Source organism: Anser cygnoides, chromosome 6 (assembly GCF_040182565.1).
Source record: "Anser cygnoides isolate HZ-2024a breed goose chromosome 6, Taihu_goose_T2T_genome, whole genome shotgun sequence".
NCBI lineage: Eukaryota > Metazoa > Chordata > Aves > Anseriformes > Anatidae > Anser > Anser cygnoides.
The window spans coordinates 15,146,365-15,168,997 of NC_089878.1; the positions used below are offsets into that span (position 1 = coordinate 15,146,365).

Here is a 22,633-nt window from a genome sequence, read left to right on the forward strand (position 1 = left end):
GCCTCGCTCCTCTGTGAGGGGCCCGGCCCACAGACCCAGCGCCTGAGGCTGACCCCGCAGCTGCCTCACATGACTGCGGCCCTGCCGGGACGGTACGGTTTAGCCAGGGATGTCAGCGAAAGGGCTCCAGTGGAGCTATGCTATTGTCATCTTGACCTCGGGCCCAGGTCTCGTATCTCCCAGCCGCTGGTGTTGAGGTGTTGCTGTCTGTCAGCCCCGTGGTGCTCTGGCACGGTGTGTGCCCCACCAGCAGCAGGTAAGAAGATGGCGTCCCTGCACTAGGCCCTTGGCTTCAGCAGGCTTCCTCACGGATTCAGGCTTCCAGCATGACTCAGGGTATTACAGCGTATCCTTAAGATAACATCTTTTGCTTGCCAACACGTAGGCTGCCTGCCAAAGGTGGGGGAGGAGATCTGTTGTGAGTCTTTCGTATGTGCTCATAGTAAATAGATACGCGCCAAACTGATTGCACTCGACTTCCTGTCTCTCTGTGAGGAACTGAAGGAAGGGAAGAAGCTGTCCCCTGTGGGCTGCCCCCGGCCACTGCCCCACCGCTTGGCTCCCCATGCCTGCAGCCAGCACAGCACACACACAGCCGAGAAATAGCAGAGTTGGGATCCAGCTTCTGCGGCATGGCTAGAGACCCCCAGTCCTCTGACAGGGGTGTTCTCCTGCTCCATGTGGGAGAGGTGCTGGTGTCCTGGTGCTCATTGAAGGGGCTGGGGTCAGCAGGGGGAAGCAGCGGGGTGGTGCTGGCTGGCAGTGTGGAGGTGGGCGCCATGCCCTCGTCCTGTGGTGAGTGGGGTTAACTCAAACCGCAAGACCCCAGGACAGCATCAGCTTTCCCTCTACTGCCTCACTGCCAGACCATTAACTTTTCCATGTTAAACTCTTGGTACAATGGCTGTATTTTTAAGACTGCCACCTGAGCCAACTGTGCTTAGGACAATCATTTCCAACTGGCAAGATGCTTTCTCAAATGATTTGAAAAAAAAATATCAAAGTTGTAAGCACATCTGGGACAGCCTTTATCTCTGGCAGCAGGGAAAATGAGCGTGGAGGCCATGAGGTGCTTTCTGAAATGGGAGTCTTCTCCTGGCGGTGGGAAGCGCAGCCCTGCCTGCGGTGCTCGCTGACATGTCTGGTGCTGGCCTTCTGCAGCTGGGTGAGAAGAGCAGCCTGAAACCCGCCTGGTGAGGCTGTTACCCCAAACCAGCTGTGGGATCTCTTTATACACACCATCTGACCATGCTGATGCAGCATCCGGCTGACCCAGTAAGGAGATCTGTTGTGTCAGTGAAGGGTTTTTGCTCACACACTTCTCTTTTTCTATCAGTCCCTCCCAGGCTGCAGGGTCAGTCTGCCACCGCCTCCCGTCCCTGCTGACAGAGGAGGTAACACCAATTTCTGCCTTGGTGGGAGAAAGCGGCAGCTTTTCCACACAGTGGAGCCACCGGCTGTGCATTGCTGCTGAATGAGCAGGCTAAATTGGTAGCCAGTATAAAAAAAAAACAAAACACAACAACAAAGGAATAGCAATGCGATTACAGCAGTTTACTTCAGCTGGGGCTCTGTCCCCTCTGTGTCTCTAGGAAAGCTCGGTGAGGTCCAGCAGCTTGTGAAGGATCTGTGAGGAGTCCTGCCTGCTGCTGGCACGCCGCTGCGGGAGCTGCTGGCAGGCAGGCGAGGCTCTCTGCAGCAACACATTTCTAAGTTATTGTGCCAGCAGAAGACAAACACAAGGATTTGGACTTGGTAATACTGAAGAAAATATATGAAGAAATATCTCTCTTCATGGCCGGCCAGAACACTAAAGGGAAATGCATGGGGGAGCTGGAAGGGGCTCCTTCCTCTGCTCCCTGCATGGGTGGGATGCAGGGCTGCTGGCTGTGGTGTTTGGGATGGGTGTGCAGCTTGGGCACACCTCGCTGTCTGCCTGGGGCCACCCTCCTCCTGCCACCCTGCTGTGGCCACACACCACTGGCCACGGGCAGGGACACGCAGCCTGGCCCCAAGCCGCCAGCAGCTGCAGCAGTAGCAGCGCATTCACACAGGGCATGAGGGAGCTGCCAGCCTTTTCACAATGATTCACCCTCTGCTAATGATTTGCTGTGCTATCGGGCGACGCTGAGTGCTGCGATATTGCTGCTTAATGTGGCCCAAAGCACAGGCCGGGAAGCAGTAAGGACTTACTCAGCTGATGCGCAAGGAGCTCAGGGTGCTGTGCTGGCCGACGGCCTCGAGTGCTTGCCGCAGAGTGGCAGCCTCGCCTAACAGAAGTCGAGTTTCTGGCGAATAATTTAATGAAGGGTTCATCATATTTCCAATTACTGGAAAAAGCCATGATTCTTCTTTGCTGTGTGGTACAGAGCCCACCCTTCATTCTGCTAGGCCATGGCAGGGAGTTCAGCTCCGCTCTGCACCCGGACATCCTTGTCCCTCATGCGGCTGAGGCCGAAGGAGCCGGCCGGGCTGTGTGCCACACGGGAGTGGGGTGGCGTGGGAGGGGGCTGTGGAAGGACAGGGTGCAACAAGGATCAATTCTCCTGGCTGCTTGCAGGGGGAGTCCATGTAGTGACACTGCCAATGACACTACGTGCGGGATCTGGTCCCCGACTGGTTCAGTAGCATTAAGAGAATTGCTTTGGCCTAATGAATAGGGATAAGAATATTTCAGCCTTCTCCCTGGAAAGTGATGGTGGGGCACCAAGTGTGCAGCCAATTTCAGGTCTAGTCACTTGCCAAGTGAATGCAAATGACAGGTTGTTTTTGTTTAATGGAGCCCATGGTGTCTTGTCCAAAGCTGCTATCTCTTTCTCTTGGATTATTTTTTCCCTCATTTCTGAATCAGACCTAACAATCAGAGATTTTTTTTTTTTTTGGTAAGAAACAGAAAGGGTTCTCAAAGCAGGCTCTCAAACTTTAGCTACAGACACGTCACCTTTCAAATAAAATGGCCATGGGTGTTCAACAGCGCTTAATCTTTGCATGGCCTTTTTTGCTTAAAGAGCTAAGGGAGATTTTTTTTTTTATTATTATTTTTTATTTTATTTTCCACAGAATCAGGGCTCTTTCTTAATTAATTTTTTAGTTGACAGGAAGAGCAGGTTTCTGCTTTGTTTCGCCAAGTGTTTTGATGTATGAACAGAGACGTCGAGCAGGGCGTGTGTTTGCAAAAGTGGCTGATTGGAAAGATCAAAACTGATTTGTTTTGTTTTCAGAGAAAGGGGCTCTGCATCACAAAACAGAGCAGGGAGTGACTGAAGGCCCTAGTCCCCAGTATTATTTTGGAGCTGAAATCAAGACAGCAATCTGATGACCAAATTCCTGTTGACTTTGCAAAGACCACAATTTTGTGCCAGGTGTCTATCATGTCCCAGTCCCACCCAGTCCCTGTCCCTGATCTGCCCAGGTCTATATAACCCAGAGCTGTACTGGGCCCTTTGTGCTCCTGTTCTCCTCGGCTGGGAAACCAGGGGCTGCTGAGGGCTTTGGGAATGGGCTTTGCTTGTCTTCAAGCATTTGCAAGCAAGCTGCCAAATCATGTTGACAATAGGTCTGCAAAGCCTTCTTTTGGCTGGAACGACACTTGGAAAATGTATTTCCCAAGTGGGGACTTTAGTAGTGATGAATCCCTTATTGATGTGGTCAGAGGACATGGCAAACACATGACCCGTTACCATGCTCCATCGGCCCGGATCCTTCTAAAATACTTATTTAACCCTCTCTGACACCACCCAGAAGCTTCTGCTGCTGAGCAGCGAGGCAGCCAGCATTGTGGCGCAAAATCCCAAATCCCTATGGGCAGGGGCAGATGGGATATGCCTGGAGGAGAGCTGGGAAAGCAGCAGTGGAGAGCATGGGAACAGGGCAAGGAGCCTCCTGCGCCGTCCCGCAGAGAGCCGAGGGCGGCTGCTCGGTGCGAGGCTGCGCCCGCTGGCCAGGACAGTGGCACCAGTGCTGCTGGGGGTGTCACCTCACCCCTGGTGTGTGACAGCTTCTGAAGGCTTGTGGTCCCTCCTGGTCTTTTCCTGCCACCCAATCCCCCATTTGCAGCCTTTGGCCCCTTGTGGCAAAGCACTTCCCGGGGTGGGGGGGGTTGTGCCATGGTGTCTGTGCTGGCATGGAGGGACATGGGATGAGGTCCTACCTGTGCCCCACAGCCAAAACCTGGGCATGCCAATGTGGCCATGGGGTTCCTCAAGGACAAAGGCAACACATGAGGCTCTCTCTGCCCACCCCACTGTGATGTGAGCACATTCACCTTCACAGGCAGGCAGCAGCAGTGACTGGCCTGCATGGTCCTTCCTCAAGCAGTCCTGGCTTGTCTCTAGTGGATCTCCAGCAGCACAACCCTCCTGGACTGACTGCCATCCACAGCAACACCATTGCTGGGGCTCAAGCTGGTCCTGGGAGACACTTCAGCCAAGGAGCACAGACGTGGGACTCCTGTCTCGCCGAAGAGTCAAGGTGCCATGTCCTGCATCAGCACGAGCAGGAGCTGCTCTTGGTAAGTTAAGAAAATGCTTTTCTACAATTGGGGCTGGGAAGGATTTAAGTTTTTTTTTCTCTCTCTCTCTTTTTTTTTTTTTTTCTTTTTAAACAATAAATAATAACAGCAAAATCCATCTCCTGCCTCTTTCAAAACCAGCTCCTTTTCCTGATGGATAGATAGACATAATGAGATTCTCAAAGTCATAAATCTGCTGTGATTTTATTACCTGCATCTGCTGGGGATGATGTGAAGAGAACTTCATACCGAAAGGAACCTTGAAAGGTTAGAAAGGAACCAGCAGTCTTCACAAAGTCTTCATCTCAGCCAAGGAAACCCGCGCAGAAGAAAGCGCTTGAGCTGGATGAAAAGGTGTCAGGGCTGGATGCCGGCAGCGGGGTGCCTGTGGTGAGCGTGAGCCGAAGCCGTCCCTGGCGTGGGCAGGACCTGGTGCGTGGGGCTCTGTGTGGTGCTGTGCACAGCCCTCACCTCCTGAGCTGGCTGGGCTCTGTCCCTGCTGGCCGTGCCCGGGGCTGGGGATGTGCGTGGTGGCTGAGGGTGACACGACCTGGGATGGTCCCCATGCGGCCGGGGCACTGCAGTGTCCGGAGGTGGTGAAAAGGGGCTGGGAGGGCAGTGAGGGTGCAGGCTGCTCCGGGAGCGCAGGCGTCACTGCTGCAGGGTGACTTTTGCAGCGTGATGCTGCGATGCCTTTATGACTTCATAGTGTGATCTGGTAGTTATGTTACTGTCAGAGAAGGAGGCTTAAACCTTCCTCTGCGTGTCACAGGGGAAGGTAGAGAGGGAGCGCTGCTTGCTGGCTGCTGGACGGACTCCCACGCAGAGCAGTCGCTGCTCATGGTGAGACCTCAGCCTTGCTGGGCCAGGGAGGAAATCCAGAAAGCAGAGCTGTGAGTGGGGGGAAAGCAGGCGACATCCTAAAGCTGTGATCGTCTAAGAATATTAACTGATCCTGGCTTTGCAACTGCCAAAAAATTATGCTTGAGAAACGTGGCGCCAGGAATCCTGAAGTCACTTCTGTAGCCTTGGAAAATGCAGCTGCTTTGGGATGTCAGCCCACGATGGCTGTTATTATCCACTGTGCAGAGCAGAGCTTCTGTTGGGAGCTCTTACAAAGGCCATCAGTCTTCACAAATAGTGGCTGTTTTTATCACCTGGCAGTAATGACACTCTCTGGTCCCCTTAATATCTGAGCACAGTCCCAAAGTGTGGCTGGGAAACTCGTCTCGGGCTTGGCCCCACGCAGGGGAACAGCTTGCAATTTTCTGCCAAGGTAGCTGTTACCGGTGTGGAGACGGGCAGGGCTGATGTAATAAAAGCCTCTCGGACAGACTCGGCCTCCCGCAGGTTTGTTTCAGCTGCTTGTCATGGAGCAGAGCAGCACACATCACAGCGTGCTTCAGTGGGTAAACCCGGCTGGTGCCCGCGGGGACGCACAGCCACCCACTGCTGGGACCAGTGCGTCCGGACCCCTGCCAGGGACGGGGTCAGTGGTGGTGGGTGCTGGCATCTGCCAGCCGTCCCACGTCCCTGCATGGCCTCGGGTGGTGTTATGGAGCTGGAGCACTGGTCGCTTGACACCACGGAAGCACTTTGTGACCTTGAGTCGGAGGTGTGTGTCTGCAGAGGGCTCTTGCAGAGACATCAGTGGTCAAGGTGGTTTTCATAGCATTCAGAAAATGTGTTTGGTTCCTCTTGCAAATGTTCAAACATCTTTAAAGTGTCTGTGGTGCCAAGCTGCTTCTCTCTCTGCTTTAAGAGAAAATAAGCTTTCTATAAGAAAAGAAGCCACAAAGAACACAGCAAGCCCAAAGTTAACAGTGAGCAGACCGAAACTAAATTAATGCCAGAAAAATTCCAGCTGCCCCTCCAAAGTACTGCATCTCATGGCAAAGGGTCCAGGGAAAGATGGGAAAACAGATGGGTTACTGCATCTTTGTGGCATCTCTGTGGCATCTCTGTAGCGCAGATGAAGCCTGGGCTGGGTCCCCCTTCACTTGCCGAGCCTGTGGTGGGGACTTTCAGCCTGCAAAGTGGACAGTCCCCAAAACAGAGCTGCCATAGTGGTGGGCTATGGATGCCCCAGGGATTTGCCCAGAGCCTTGTCACTCTGGGGCTGGCACTCCTGAGCTTCCTGGAGAAGCCTCTGCACCTCGGTGGCTGGGCTGGGCCGCCTGCAGGGATGGGGAGCTCAAGCCTGAAAAAGGAGCCTGGCAGTGAGAAGGGGGCGAAGGATGGGGAAGGGAGTGCGTCTATCCCCTTTGCATTTGTCCATCTCTTTGGTGCCACGTGGGTGGGGGCGAGGAAGGGGAGCAGTGTTGCTGCTCCACGCAGCTCACATTGGGCAGCTTCAGCGAGGGAAACAAACAGCTAGCAGCGAGTTTCTCTTTGTAGGAGATAATAGTCAAAACAGCTTGAAAACTACTCATAATGAGAGCTTTGAGAACAGCCGATGCTACACACACACATGGCGAATACTGTCATTAAGAGCTCTTTGGATGACAGTCCCAGCAGTTCATTATCCCCCGTCACTGCCTGGGGAGGGTGGTGGAGGAGAAAGAGGTGTGACTTCGTTTTTTTTTTTTTTTTTTTTAATAAGGCTTTTTTCTAAATTAATTTCCACCGTAAAGTGATGCAACACAGGGGCACTATAAAGGAGCCCTTGTGGAGGCTTTGCTCCTGCAGTGGGCCAAAGCCCCTGATGGTACGTGCACAGGGAGGAGGCTCGGGGGGACGAGCCTCAGGCTTGCCGTGCTGTCCCTGTTGCCAACTGAAATGGCATGAACCCTGTCTGGGCTGGATGGGGGAGCCAGGAGGCGGTGGTTTATAATCAGCCTCCTCGTTTAAAAGAGACACGTTTGTTTTTTCCAGGGACAGAATTATGGTTGGGTCTGACCGCAGGGTTACACTGATTTTGGAAAAAGAGCTGGTGACCTCAGCCTGGCAGAAACTGGGGTGTTGGAAGAGGCATTCCTGGCCATTGGGCGGCTTCCTGGCTGGGCACAGCGGCTGCGCCCTCATCCAGCCTCAGTTCCTCTGGGCATCCCTCAGGTGCTGCAGGAAAACATGGATGGGAATCGGCCAAATTTGCAAAAATGTTTTTCTAGCCTGCCAAATTGCCCAGGCAGCTGTGATGAGGCACTGTCACTGCTTGGCTCGCTCCATGCCGTGCGGTTTATCGGCGTTATCTGTACTTCAGCTCGAGTATCTGGGGGAATCATCGCAACTTATTCCCCGGCCAGGCTCCTGAATCTCTTCAATTTGAGCAGCATTGCTGCCTTCACCACCTTGTCATTATCCTGAGGCCGATAACCTCAGGCAGAGGTGTTCATTTTTTAAGTCACTGAGCAGTGTCCTGCTTGTCACACTGCTGGTATCAGAAATACAGGGTACCGCAGCCCTTCCCATCCTCCAGAACCACCCGCTGAACCCAGCTGACTATTTCTAATCCCAATGTCAGTGGCGATAACTTCTTTCTTTGAAAACAACAAAGTTATTTTTGAAACACCGCCCAAGTGGGGCCCATCACTCACTCATCATGCTCGGGGCCAGGTGAGGATGCTCCTCGTTGGCATGTCCCATGCCTGGCCTGCAGGGCTGGGGCCAGATGTGCCCCAGGGCACAATGAGGGCACGCTGCAGGAAGGGCTTGGTGCTGCTGCCTCTGCCTATGGCTGCTCCATCCTTCCCCTGAGCCCCCGGCCGCTCAGGGCACGTTGCTGCAGGAGCAGGGCCAGCAGCCGTGTCCTGCTCGAGTTCAGAAATGTGAGGGCTGCCAGCACGGCTTCTCCTTTCCAGGAGCCTCACTGAGCCAGGGCTGGGCTCCTCTTCCTGCTCCTCCCTCCCCCCAAACCAAACCAAACCCTGTTTTTAGCTACTTCTGCAGTAAATCGCTGCCAGTGTGTCAGAAAGGGATGCAACAAACCCCTTTGTGCCACAAACCCACAGGGAAGCATCCTCTGCTTGCCCCAAAAGAGCTGCCCTGCCGGCGGGCAGCCAGGTGGGCGTGGGACAGGGAGAGGGCAGGCGGCCCTTGGAAGCACCAGGCCTGGCTTCCTCCATGTTTGCAGGATGCCTCCTCGTCCAAGGAAATAAATAACTCGATAAATAAAAATTGCTGGGTGAGACGTCGCGGCAGGGTGCCAGGCCCAGCCTGGCCAATTCATTTGCAGCTCTCGTTAATTGGGGCTGACCTTTGCTCACATTTCTACCATGAGCACGTCCAAAACAAGGCAGACATTTAACTTTGTTTTGTGCGACGTTACTCTAATGTGGCTTTTTCTGCATAGCTCTCTCTTTTATGGTAATCAAATGTACTGCCAACTTTTCTCTCGCTATGTACACCAGCGAAGGGAACCAGATGCTTCTTGTTTTCCTCCAAAATGTAGCTGAAGGTTGGTTTTTGTTCAGCGTTTGGAGGTCTGGCTCGCGGGCGGTGTTCTCTAGCGCCGGCACTCCTCGCACCCTTTCCCGGCTCCCAGCTGCGGGCTCTGCTCAGTGCAGCCCTAGTCCTGCCCGGCTGCACCGGCTTGGGGCCACGGGGAGACAGAGATGGGCTGGCACCCGCCCCAACATCTGTCTGTCTGTCTGTCCATCTGTCCCCTCGCTCAGGCATGCTCTGCACTAAGACACATGCTGCACTCTCCTGGGGGAGATCATCAAAAATACCCCTGCGACCTGTGCGCTTTTGGCAATTTTTAATCATTTCCCTCCTCTACCTCCAGCCCTACTGCTGCTGCTATTTTTGTAATGGCTTCTCTGCTTTCAAGTCCTTATCTTCTTTAGCTTTCCCTCTGGTTCTCACTCTTTAGGCCCTAAAATCTTTTCATCACCTTTTTTTTTTTTTCTCTCTTTGAGTCTGATTGGGCTTTATTTCTTCTCCTCTGCCAGATTTATGTGAGTTGTCAAGTCCCGGAGCCGTTTGTCTCTGCCTGATGACAGACTTGCCTTTCCCCCCCAGATCAGATTCATGGCTGTTCCTAAGGTCCTTTAATATTTTAATGCTCGGACCATAAATTTCATTTCTTTAAGCCTCAGTCCTTCCAGAGGACTTGCAGAGGCTGGATCGGCGGCTGCGCCCCCCGCCCCCGGCACGGTTTGCAGCTTTGCCACATGCCCGGCTGTGCTGTGGATTTGCTCAGTGCAAAGTGTGAGGGAAACGTAGCATGAATTCACTTTTCTACAAGCTCAGACAATTCTTCAAAACTTGACAGGAATTGACGCTTTTTTTCTTCAAAGCTGTGATTTGTTGTGGACTTGTTGTGCTTTTTATTAAAATGCTATCGCAGAGTGCTTAAAGAGGCTGGCTTTGCAGATCCCAACTTCCTTCTGTAATAAACGCAGCCATGGCTTACAGCTTTTCCCTCTGATGTGTCAGCTGGGGACTCACTCTCCACCACAGACACAAGCAGACTACTTAAATCATCCTTATTTCTCTCTGAGGTAGAGAGGCTTTGGCTCTCAGAAACTTTTTTCACCCCAAGTCAGCAAAGCCCCTCAGCCAGCAGGGAAGGCCGTGAGGCTGTGGCAGAGCTGGACTTCCACTGCTGCAGTGTCCTGGGCACCCCGGCACCTTCAGCACGTTTCAGGTCGCCTTGAAAATGTGAGGGTGCAGTGACCACCCTGGGGGCTGTGGCAGGCAGGCTGCCTCTGGATCGCTGTGCCCAGGGGTCCTGCTCTGCCCAGGAACGTGCCGCCAGGGCTGCCGAGAGAGCTGGCCTGGAAGCCAGGGCAGGGCTGCTCTCTGGGTAAGCCCCAGGGAGCAGGAGGGCAGAAACAGCACTGAAAGTCTTGACAGCCTCTGTACAGGAGTCAGTCAGCGCCGTCATTAAGCACAAGGCGAGCAGCTCATTTGCGGGGGTGACAAAGCAGCCCCGCGCCACCAGCCAGGAGGGAGCCGATAGGAAATTACCAGCAGCATCTGGGAGAACCATTTCCTCTGGTTTTGTGAACCAAGGAAATGTGCGCAAAGCCTTTTGCAGCAAACAGGCCCGAGCGTGGAGCTGGCGTGTTGTGCTGTCCTCCACCCACTGCAGCAGCGCAAGGCAGCGGGGCAATATTTCTTCCCCTGTTTTTTGGCACCCGGGCCAAGTGTTTAATTCGGCTCTTTCCATCTCGGATATGAGTGGTGCAGCCGAGTTATGATACGGGAGCCTCGAGAGGAGTCATTCCCTCTCAACACATTAAGGATTAGTTATTTCCCTATTAAGCTGCTTTAGTCATGGCGAGCTTGCTGCCTTGAACGCGTTGCTGTGTGGCGGGCGCTGGCAGCGGACCTCGCGTGGTGGCTGCCAGGGAGCAGTGCTGGCCCTTCGCCGCCGCCCCGGCTGCATTCACATGTGAGGTGGCCGCTTGTGCAACACAGGCACACATCGTGGTGCAATGAGCCCTGCCCAGGGGGCTGCCTGGTGCCGTTTTGGGAGCCTGGCAGGAACGGGGGACAGAGGCCAGAAGCTGCAGCGGGGGGGGAGGGGAGCTCCAGCCTTGGTCCTGTGTACCTGGGGGGGGCAGTGCCCAGCCAGCCTCTGGTACTGCTCAGTGCCCTTGGACACCCAGCGGCAGATTTGGAGAGGCAGAGGAGCTCTTCAGAGTGACAGAGCAGAGCAAGGCGACAGGAGGCTCTGTTTGCACCTGCCTGCAATTAATTAATTAAGAATCTACTCATTAGTGCAGCCCCATGGCTCCCCCTCACTGCCAAGCCCCCAGCTGTCCAGACAGCAAGCCATTATTTGAAAATACTTTCTGCTAAAACAGAGAGCAAAGGCACAGCTAAAAGAAGGGGGAGAGCAGGGGTGAGGGTGTGCACAAGGCTGCAATCAGTGCTGGAGAACGCGTGGCAGCAGCTGGACCCCTCTTGGAGCAGGCCGAGAACGGTGAAATGGGAGCCTGTTCCAGTGCTCGCCACCCTCTGGGTGCAGAACCTTTTCCAAACATCCAACCTGAACCTTCCCGGTCATAACATCATGCCATTCCTTCAGGTCCTATTGCAGGTCACTAGAGAGAAGAGATCAGTGCTTTCCCCTCCGCTCCCCTCGTGAGGGAGCTGCAGGCCGCCATGAGGCCTCCCCTCAGTTTCCTCAGCTCTGGGCTGATCACACCAAGGGACCTCAGCTGCTTCTCATACGTCTTTCCCTCTGGAACTATCACCATCTTCTTTCACCCTTGGACACTCCTTTTTATACCATGTCCTTATATACTTTATGTCCTTTTTATACTGTGGTGCCCAAAACTGCACATAGCGCTCAAGGTGAGGCTGCATCACCAGAGCCTGTAGTGGGACAGTCCTCGGCCTGCTGTGCCGCTGATCGCTCTTGTGCCATGAGAAGTGCCCTGGCCTCCTGCCACCCCCACCTGTGCTGGAAGCGTGGTGGGTGGAAAACGTCCCCTGGCCCTTCCTCACCCTGCCAGCCGGGGCCCCACGCAGGATCCCAGCTCCTGCTGAACCCCCTGGAGATGTCATCGGTGCAGAGTGGCTCCATGCCTGCCCCTGGTGCTGGGCAGCAGCTGCGGCCCCGCTCTCCTGCTTCAGCTCCAGCCCCGCGCCACCCAGCTCCCCGCTGCCTGCTCTCCCGCTCCTCGCGTTGGCGGAGGCACGTCTCTTGCCGGGGAGATTTACAGGCGGCGTTAGGGCAGGACAGGTCTGACACTGATTGAGTCACTTATCTGCTGCTGCATCCCACTGACATCCCTGACAGCCGCTCCCCCAGGTACCGATCCGCACACCAGCACTTTATTCTGGGCAAGGAAGAGCTGTCAGGGCTGCAGCTACACCGCCACCTCCATCGAAGCTGCCAGCTGCCCTTTGTCGCTTAAGGAGACTCTTTAGCGTGCACTTTAGCGTGCACTTTGGGAGCCACCGCTTTGAAAGAAGGGCGATGGCTGCAAGATTTCACTTGGTCTGGAGGTGCTGGAGCTCAACAGATCACCTTCTGTCTGCCAGGGCACCCATAAGCAAACACAAAAAGCCTTTCTGAGATGTGTTTGGCCCCACCACGCCTCCAGCCCAGGCCCTGCAGCCCTGCGCCCACCGGTGCCAGAATCCCAGCTGCAGGAGACCCCTCCTGACGCCCCGTGATGGGCTGGGGGCTCGCAGGCTCCAGCGCCAGCCCCCCCAGGTGCCCAAGCTGGGAGGCCCCGGCCCCCTGGGTGCCTCAAGGCTGGCAGGAAGGAGACAGGGACAGAGCAGGCGCCTCACCCATGCTGCCGTGCTTTGAGCCTCCCCAGCCCCACATGCAGCCCACACCACATCCAGTGTGGTGTTTCCTACAGAAACAACAGCCTCTGTGCCCTCCCTGGCTCCGGGGAGGAGAGGCCGTGTCATGGGGAGGATGTGTGTGGCCGTGGGGCGACAGGCAGCCCAGGGCCATGCACCTCCAGCCGTGCTGCGGTTTCCCAGGGGTTTTGGGCTGCCCAAAGTTCTTGGTTTCGTTTTCTTGTTGTTCTTCTTCCATAAACAAAAAAAAGCCACTGAGACATAATCTCTACCATAATGTTTATTAAATAGTAATTTTAAAAGGTTTTTGTACAAATCATATAAACACAGTTTGATTTTTTCTGTTTTTTTTTTTTTTTTTTTTTTACACCGAAGAATCACAGTAAAAGCTCTTTAAGTCCATAAGTCCTGGCTCAGCCAGTGAACGGTCAAACACCTTGAACTGCAAACCTTGGAGAAGTTCCATTTCTGCATAAAATTTCTTAATGGTTTAATTCCCATGCTCAGCCCCAGCACCTTCCCACAAAATGAAATCACTCCGCGTTGCAGCCTGCCTGCTGGCCACACGTCCTCACCATTAGAAGGGTGTGGAGGCAATGGCCCATTTCAGCAAAGGCATTAACACTGATTTCTTTTTTTATTCTTCTGAATTTCACAAAGGGAATTGAGATCAGCAAACCTAATATATTTGCAGAGGAGGATGCAATGAGTTGAATGCACTGATGACCTTTTTTTTTTTTCCCTGTTGAAGTTACAATCAAACACAGTTTTCTGTAGTAGAACAGTAAAGCACCCAGCAGAGGTAAGTGAGGTATCGGCTTTGCAGCATTATCGGCCTGCTCCTGCCCAGCAAGTGCACGCGTGGTCCCTGCACCACCTGCCAGGGGCCAGCGGTACCTGCGGGGCGGCCTCTTCCAGCCCCATGCGCAGCTTCCCCAGGCCCATGCCAAGGTAGCGCCAGGACCAGCCGTGCTCTCCTGCCCCGGATCAAGAGATACAGCAACACGAGTCAGTCCCACGGAATAAGTCACGTACACGATACATACAGAGAATCCACGTGCGTGTGCAAACACACTATTTCTGAATATATGTATATACGAACTCTTCTCTCTGTACGCCTACTAGACACCATAACGTTACCTTTTTAATTATATATTTTCACCTATTGTTTGCCTAATTTGACTTTTCTACTGTATGGTCCTTTTCCATTCATCCTTCCCCTTTCCTGTGATTTGAAAGGGATAAAACCATCGAGCAGCAGCAATCCAGCTTTGAAATGGTCTGGTACATTTCCTCTTACTGCCCACATTCCTTCCGTATAGGAAAACACCCATGTGGAATTTGTACATGAAGAATGCCAGAAGAAATAATGTGACTCGAGAGGAGAATCTGAGATAGGCTTACTGCCGTTCCTGTCGGGCACACAGAATGAATTAAAAAAATAAAGGACTGTGTGTGTGTCTGAGTCTGTGTGTGTGTGTATGAAATGTGGATGTCTGGCTGACACAGCTGCTAGCATCTGCTTCACCAGTAAAACATGCATACTTCTTAGAGTGGGTAAGTCTTTTTTTTCCGCCTAAAAACTTACTGTCTGATGGAGCTTTTCATGAAACACTAGACAAATGTTTCTATTCCCACAGCAGCACGGAGCATCTGTGGCACTGTCCGTGCTCATCTCCTCTCCAGATGTTGCTCATCTTCCCGAACACCTGGCCTGCTGCAGGATGTGTTTGCAAGGACTGTGTAAACCAAGCTTTGCAGCACATCACACCTACAGTGCTCCGCAGTTAGTAAGGAGAAAAAAAATCCATCCCCAACCCATAATATTATGCTAGCCAAAATGTAAAACGAGGACGTTACAGGTATTTCTGAAGAGCTCCTGAAAAAACAAATCCAGCGTGCTGGAAAAGTTTCTTCCTTATGTATGTGCAAGCTGATACGGGCAATCCATCTGTACTAACCTGGAAATGGAGGCATTGGTTTAGGGCCCAGCATTTGAACTCTTTTTCTCCATTAGCTTGTTTTCCAAGCACTCCTCTCCACAGCACAGCTGGGTGGGGAGGTGTCAGCTGTGGACGATGTAGCCAGACCACTTGAAAGTAGAAGGACCAGGCTCCTCGGCCGGGCTGCGCCCAGCATCGAGCCATGAAGAACAGCATCTTGCCGGGGAAGGATGAAGACCTCACTTGTTGTTCGATACAGCACTGGTCATCAGATGGAGGAAAAATACTTCTTCTAAGGCACTTGTTTAAACTAAGACAAAACACAGCTCAGAAATAAAACCACGTTTTTGCTACTGACCAGGAGCAGTGCCGGTCTACTCTGAAGGGGATGAGAAGATGGCAGCAATTTGGTCCATAGGTGCTGGCGGTGCCAGCTTGTGCCCGGCAGCCCCGGGGAGCAGGGGGCACATGGCGGGGCTCCCTGGGGCAGCAGGCACAGCTCCGGCCTCTGTTACCCTTCGTCTTCCCTCCCTGGCACCGGTGGGAGGCCTTGGCGCCGTGCCTCGAGTCCAAGACCTAGCGAAGCTCCCTTCTGAACGCCTGAGCGCAGGGAACCTGGCAGACTCTGTCTTTTGTTTGCTGCAATTTTCTCATTATAACAAAAATAAAAAAATAAAATAATAAAAGAAAAAAAAAGGAAAAGAAAAAAGGAAAGGAAAAAGGGCAGGATCAAGAAGGGTGGGAGATTCAAAGAAAGGCCTTCCTCATGAAGGCCTCGGCTGTTTCAATCCAAGATTTGGATTTAATAAATGGCTCTTATTCACAAATCACTTTAAGGCTCTTCAGCTTCTCTCAAAGAGGTGCTTCTACACATAGGGTTCCTTTCTATTTTATTTCTTAATGACTTAGAAAGCGCTGTTGTTACCATTGACACCAAACCCAGCATCCTATCTCTCTCCCCTGCCAGGAGAAGGAAAGTGAAAGGTAACAACAGGCTTTTACATGCAGGACTGGAAACTGCAGCTTCCTGGGTTTTGTATGAAATGCACAAATCCTACGGCCAAACCAGTATCTGGACAGGGTCTAAAATGGACAGGGTCTCCGTGTGCACGTGTGTGTCATTTCTAAAGACAGGGCGGCTGAAGAAAGCCCTCAGCCTTCTCAGCAACTCATCAGAGAAAGGAAGTGGAAAATAACGATTGACAACTAGTTTCTCACATCCGAAAGGTAAACCAGCCTCCCTCACCACGTTTCAGCCACTCACATCAGCAGAAAATGAAGATGAACCAACAAACAAGGGTCTTGGTGCCCCCTCGCCCGGCACAGTCCGGTTCGCTGGGACGCCCGCTCGGTCCTGGTGGAGTGCGACCCGCTGACGGGACCTGGCGGTGGGAGCAGTGCTTCCCCTTGCACCTCCCACGCCGCTTGTTTCCCATTATGGCATTCAGTTCCCATAGAAAACAGCAAAAAAAGTAACCCCCTGTCAGCCCACCTCACCAGGCGCAACGCCAAGGGTGATCCCCAGGGCACCCGTCAGGCCTCCGAGCAGCACTTCTGGTGGTTCATCTTGACCTTGTGCTTGATGCCATCGTACAGCTCAAAGTTGTAGTTCTCCAGTGTGGTGGAGCTCCGCGAGGACAGCCCTGCGTACGAGCACGTGCAGTAGAGCAGCAGACCAGCACAGATGGCCCCAAGGAGGACGCCGAGGGAGCTCATTGCTATGATGGTCACCAGGATTGGATCCAGGGTGTAGAGCCAGCTTTTTTCTTTCTCCAGCTTCGGGGTTCCTGGAGAGTTAGTAGAGAACAGTGTGTCGTTCCTATCCGATCCAAAGTAATCTGCAGTGGAATGGGCACTTATTATCCAGGGATCATTTTTTTTTCACCTTGAAGCATTTCTCACTTGGAGCTGTGAAGGCCTCACAAGATCATATGCTCCCCCACAGCTATGTCTTGGCAGGGCTCTCTAACCCAGGTCCAGAATTACTATGAAGCAACTAAATGCCAAGAAAGTTAAGCTCCCTAATTCCGTTTTACACCTCAGGCTATGTTAATGGCATGCTAGCATTTTACACCCACTGAAACTCTGGCCCCTCAAGTGACAATGGGTTCAAAACTATGGCAACAACCTGTCACAGATCCCAGACTTAATTTTCTCCATTTACAAGTCAAAATGCCACACACGCAGCAATTAATGCTTGAAAGATCAGTTCCACTTGTCCTAACACAAATACAATATATTGACTTTGCAAGGTTGCTTGCTGTTGAAAAAGGAAAACAAGAAAAGAAAACTAATGTCTTTGTCCAGACATTAAGCCACCGGTTCAGTGCATGTTCTCAAGCATGGTCTAGCTCCTAAACCTCATTAATGCTGAGGTTTGTGAGTAACTGTAGCATCTAATACTGAAACACAAGTTCCCCCAGATAAATAGCCCACATGGCTTTTCAGTACCAACCGGTATCGTCGTTGTCTTCAAAGTCTTGCTCAGGGATCGGAAAGTCATCCTCCATTCTTGGGAAGTTCACTAGAACAACAAAACGGGAAGCAATGTTTGTTTAAAGAGGCCTTTTGGGGGCATTATCGTCACCGGTCATTGGACTATGAGGCTGGCCAGAAGAAAACAATAGTTAAACTACTGCAAGGCTCTTCCTCACAGAAGGAGGGAGAGCTCTTCCTTTTCCTTCATTGGCCAAAGTCAATGAGCATGTTTGTGCACTCAAGAGAATAGGACCTTCCTGCTACATCACATTTCACAACTGCCAAATGACCAGCTTTTAAGATGAAAAAAAAAGAGAATGAAGTAAAAGAAACCAGATAACCTGAATAGCACTAAAATATTGTCATTGGTGCCTACATAATGGCTATAATTCACTATTAACATGCTCAAGGGTATTATCCTTATAACTTTGAATAGGATCTTAGTGCCTATCATTACTTGCCACTAATGCTAGATCCATTTAGCACTCTCTACTTTTCATCTTTCTCCATACATCTTACTGGACACAGAGCTCCAATGACCCAGTTTCTCTTTGGGTTTCAGATAAATTCATAATAATTTGAGGAAGCCATGTATCATCATTACATGTTTTAATGCAAAAGCTGGTTGAAATGGGGAGAGTGGCATATGGGTATCCACATCTAGGCATTTATGTTAACATCTCTCTGATCAAATTCCTTTTAGTGATGACATTTCTTTTTATTGTTCAGCACAGATCAAGCACTAGTAACCAAATGCACATGCTGTAATCTGAGAAAAAGCTATTTTTTTGTGTAGTCTTCCCAGCATTATCTCTATGTATAGCAACCACATTTCCTTTCAGTTTTCTAAAAGAAAATGCCCTTTCATTTCGATCTGCTTAGATTTTTCAAAGCCGACTGTAACTCAGGGTCCTCGGCTGAGAAGGCACCTTCAACAGATCAGGAATGCAGAAAATCAGGGACTGCTAGAAAGCAGTAGAAGTCGCATCCTTGAAATAGTTGTGGTTGAAAACCAAGGCTATTTTGTGTCTTGTACAGAAACAGCAAGAAGAGTTTTATGAGATTACTTAAAAACAACTAAACCCAAAGAACATAACTTGTTCCTAAAAAGCCATATGTGAAGAAATTATTTGAAACCATATAAAAGAATACTTGCATGTATTTGCACAAAGCTTTAGGGCTGGGAAAGGCCTCCTGAATCATCAAATGCATTTTTTTTGCTGTCATGGGCAATGGTATGGGCCAATCCCTATCAGCGACATTTCGAGGTTCGCTCTGAGAGCAGGGCAGCTCTGCTGAGTGCCATGCTGCCCAAATGCCACCTTACTCTCTGGAACCCTTGTGGCCACCCCACCTCCGATTCAGCATGGCAGCATCTCGTGCTGAAGGGGAAAACATGCATTGCATTCGCTGAACCACCTAGTATTTCACCCATCCCTGACCAGCTCCCTACCCAGGAAGTCTAAAGCTGCAAGTCTAAAGCTTAACTTGTATTGGTACTGTCCTAGAAGCTGTGGCAAGCAGCAGCAACCCAGGGCATGTCAGCCTTGGTTCACTGGGGACTCCCCACCAGAGACTGACAGCAATAATCCCCTGCACTGGTAGCTTCCCAAATACCCATTCTTGCAGAAGTGTCCTTTGCCCTCCTCACTCAAAGGATTAAGGGATTTCTTTGAATTTTCAAGTGAACCTGGCAACATGAACAGACAAAACACAGCACCTGCCCCTCCTGATGTTGAGCTTTGCATCTGGTGAGTCAGGGAATTAAGTGACTACGCTGCAGGTAGTTTGTTGAAGAAACATAGGTGTACAACAAGCCCTCACTTTAGCAGCCATTTCACGTGATTTCTCAACACTTCCAGAACTGACAGGCCCAGATGGCAACATCTTAGGGCTGGGAGAACTGCCTGAGGGCCTCTTGCAAACATTTAGAGCCGAACATGTGGAAAATAACTTGCAAAGCAGTTCACACACAAAGCTGTCTGCCTCGCTGGTCCTCAGCCGGAGGACAAGCCGTGACATTTTGCCATCCCACTGCGTCACCCGCACGGCCCTGTCAACATCAGCAGAGGCAGAAATTGGACCGCTGTCTGCCAGGGGAGCCCACGTACAGGGGAGCAGCAGTGGGAAGTGTTTTGCCTTTCCATATTCTAGCTCCTCTAAATTTTGTCTGAGAACACTCTAGCAATTTGGTGCTTTTTTATTTCCCAGGGTAGTGTTGAGGGAAAGGCCAGAAAAAACAAAGTATCAGTTAATCAAGGAAAGAACACCAATTCTTCAAGCCTGAAAGAAAGGAGCACTGGGAAAACTTGAAAAAAGAGAATGCTTATACAGAAAACCCAGCCCCAAATCTATTTGCTCTCCTAGCAATTTTCTCAATTCCCTATGCTAATATGACTCCAATTTCTGCTTAAAAGATATCTTCCCCCTCGCTGTTTCTCCTTTCTCCTCAGGCTGTTGGTAGACCCTTATTCTTCCATTTGCTGCATGCCACGTTATTGCTATTGGGTTGTGTGTTGTGTCACGCAGGGCTCTGCACTGCCCTTGGAAAAAAAATAACTCGGCTGGTCTTTTTCCATCCTGGGGTTTCTTGAGTCATTAACAAAATCAGATCTGGCTGCGTGGCTGTCTGTGGGAATTGAAGCCGGTGGTCGCAGCACAGTTCCTAGTGGAGATGATATCCTGTCACAGCAAATAGCTTGGTATTTGTCATTAATTGGGCTCCTTTGTGACAAATCTCAGCAATATTGTCACAAGCAGCAGGCCATGAAAGCTGCCTCCCCCGAAAGCAGTCCCTAGAAAAGCCCTGCAAACTGCTGGGCTGAATGGGAAAAGTATTTCCCTGGGCTGTGGAGAGCGTCCTTCTTATAGGGCAACTTTCTGGCATAATTCACTTTGCATTTTAAATGTAGAGGAATAAATAAAAATGAAAATAAAAAATACACCGGAGAATGGAAGGCAAGAAAGTTAAGGGGATCCGTATTTAAACTTGAGGAGAGCTTTCTCCTGAGCAAAAGGCACATGCTGAAGGATGGCTGGGCACCTAGCCCTTCATGCCGAAAAGATGATGTTAGCGATGTCGCTGGCAACAGCCGGATGCTGAGAAAAGGCCGTTATATATTGGATCTGAGAGCACTGCCAGCTAACAGGCTAATTTATGGGACCTGAAAAAAGAAAGATGAGATTCTAATCAAAGACAAAGAGCGTCCTAAGTACCACAGTGCTATAAGCTCACGTGGGGAGAGAGGAGAGAATTAGTATTTGCAGAGATTAGGGAGCTTTAATGTACAGCTCTTTGAAAACAGCAGCAGTGGCAGGGGGGACGGGGCAAGGTGGGCTAGGGGCCTGGCTTGTGTGCTCTGCACGACGCCAGGGCAGGCCGCAGGCACACCAGCGGAGGAGGTCTGTGGCCTCCCACCAACACACACACATCTCTGGCACGCTCTCCAAACCCGCCTGTGCCAGCTCACCTCTACGAAGCCAAGGTGGGTGCATCACACGGCCTGGCACGTCCCTACTGATGCCAGCACCAGTGGTGCCCACAGCCTCAGACAGAAACCCTTGACCCAAACCAGGAACTACTTGGGTTGGTGCTTTGGCAAGGACACCCAAGTCCCACTTTAAAGAGCTTAGATGCATTCCTCCAAGGCAAATGACCACCGTTGAGAAAGAAAATTGCTGTTTCTTTCTCGACCAATTTTGCCTGGGTTAACGCCAGGCACCAAGTGCTGCCTCCTGCTGGGTCCCTGCACTAGGGCAGGGCCCTGTCCACCACCATGCAGCCAGAAGCTACTGCTACCAGTCCAGGTGAGAGAGCCTAAGCTTCACCCTCGCTCTTCTCCCTCTGCTCAATCCAGCCCTTCTCTCCCCACAGCAGCAGTGTGATTCCAACACACATCACTTTGTTTTGACCCAGCAGGGCAGCCACCAGGGCCTTGCCGTGACACGGCTCCTCTCAGCACGGCGCTGGGAGGGCAGCAGCGTGCTTCTTGCAGCAGCACCGGCACTCGGGCAGGAACCGCTCTTCAGATCCATCCGCTCCACCTCCAGCTGAAAATCTGCCTCACACACCCCTCCAGAAACAGAGAATGTTTTTTGGTTTGCAAAACTCCCTGCCAATTTTAAAATTAAAAGCATGCTTTGGCTAGAGCTCAGCATTAAGGAAAGCAAACAAGAACCCTCTCCTCCTCAATCTATGGCCCTCTGCAGCGCAGTAAAAATGCTGGCCCCTATCCTCAGATCTACATTGTGGGGGCACCAAGATGCCCCTCACTGCCCTTAGGCTTCCCATGCCCAGAGAAGGTGGGGAAGCACGGCTAGGCAGATGAAGACCCCCACTGAAAGCACTTTGGTGACGTGAAGCCAGGCTGGGTGCTTGCCATGGTGGCCAACACCAGCAGGCTGCTATTTCCAGCCCCAGCGCTGTCCTTCAAAGCATAGCACCCTGCCCTCGACGAGCGTGAAGACAGGTGTCCTGGTGCGGCCTAACCTGGCCCCGGCACCTCCCTGACGCTCACCACAGCCACTGCCTCCCCCAGGGGCCGGCGGCTGGGCAAAAGCCAGATGCCCCCCTGTGTCCGGACACTGTTGTCACCCTCCCCGTTGTTCCTGTTTGTGTGTCAGGCAGTGCTGGCCAACACCACCCCTCAGGCTGGCGGTCAGGCCTGCATTGCTGCCATGGGCCGCCGGAGCTGCTGATGGAAGCGCCATGGCCCAGCGCCCAGCGGCTGTCCAGCCTCAGACAACACAGGCTGAGCCGGGACTGCGCTCGACAGGCAGTGGGTTAATACAGGGTTCCTAGAGGGGAGAAAATCCCAGTGCAGCCCACACAGCCTGGTTGTGACCTCCTTCCCCTGCCTTCACCAGCACAGGGATTTCAACCCGCCCCCTGCCCAACAAAAAGCAAACCGTGCCCTTGCAGACTGGGGAAGCAGCCCTGCGCCACGTGTCACCTTGCCAACGCCTGCCCAGACCCCCTACATGCCCGAAGCTGCCTGCAGAGGAGCTTGCATCCCAGCCACATGAAGTTGCATTTAATTTTTCTAAACAAAACGTGCTAATTTTAGCTGCTTTTCTTTCCGTGATGTACTGCAGTCTGAGCAGCACCCAGCTCCCCGGTCAATCTGGCTGTGGTGCGCAGAAGGAATAATTAAACCCTGAATGATTCCTCCCTTTTCGTCTGTTTACTTAACAGATTTTTTTTCCTCCTTGTTGGGAAGCCATCAGCCACTCTCTCCCTCCCTGTTTTTCGCATGTGCATATTTGTTTTGAATTTTGCTTGGACAGTCACTGAAGTGTACGAAATGCAAATTACAAGTGCACAGGCTTTGCTGTACAATTAGAGCAAAAAAAAACCCTTCCAAACCTAGTCCCTCTACACCCCCCACCCCAATGGCATGGGTCCTCAGCTTTGCTTTGTGTTTGAACAGCCAAAGCAAGGGATCACAGCTGATTTTTTTTTTTTTGCTGATGGCCCGAATTCCAAGTA

The 22,633-nt window shown here is 51.8% G+C and overlaps 1 protein-coding gene and 1 long non-coding RNA gene across 6 annotated transcripts in view; one reads left to right on the forward strand and one right to left on the reverse strand.

Annotated features, from left to right (window-relative positions):
• The first annotated feature begins 36 nt into the window (after positions 1-36).
• Positions 37-5,845, forward strand: LOC125179907 (uncharacterized). 2 transcript variants are annotated; one of them, XR_010832205.1, is made up of 3 exons: positions 37-256; positions 4,273-4,510; positions 4,652-5,845. It is a non-coding gene; the product is annotated as an uncharacterized lncRNA (long non-coding RNA). The 2 variants fall into 2 exon arrangements; XR_007157950.2 differs by lacking the exon at positions 37-256 and having other exon boundaries at positions 4,176-4,510.
• Positions 5,846-12,989: 7,144 nt separating this feature from the next.
• Positions 12,990-22,633, reverse strand: part of NRP2 (neuropilin 2) — an 86,929-nt gene continuing 77,285 nt past the window's right edge. For 2 of the 4 annotated variants that reach the window (XM_048047146.2, XM_048047145.2), the window contains exons 16-17: positions 17,123-17,191; positions 12,990-16,505 (exon numbers count right to left, since the gene is read on the reverse strand). In XM_048047146.2, coding sequence (XP_047903103.1) covers positions 16,201-16,505; positions 17,123-17,191 — 374 coding nt within the window. In that variant the 3' untranslated portion in view covers positions 12,990-16,200. The remainder of the gene's footprint in view (positions 16,506-17,122; positions 17,192-22,633) is intronic. The other 2 variants (XM_048047147.2, XM_048047148.2) reach the window with 1 other exon arrangement.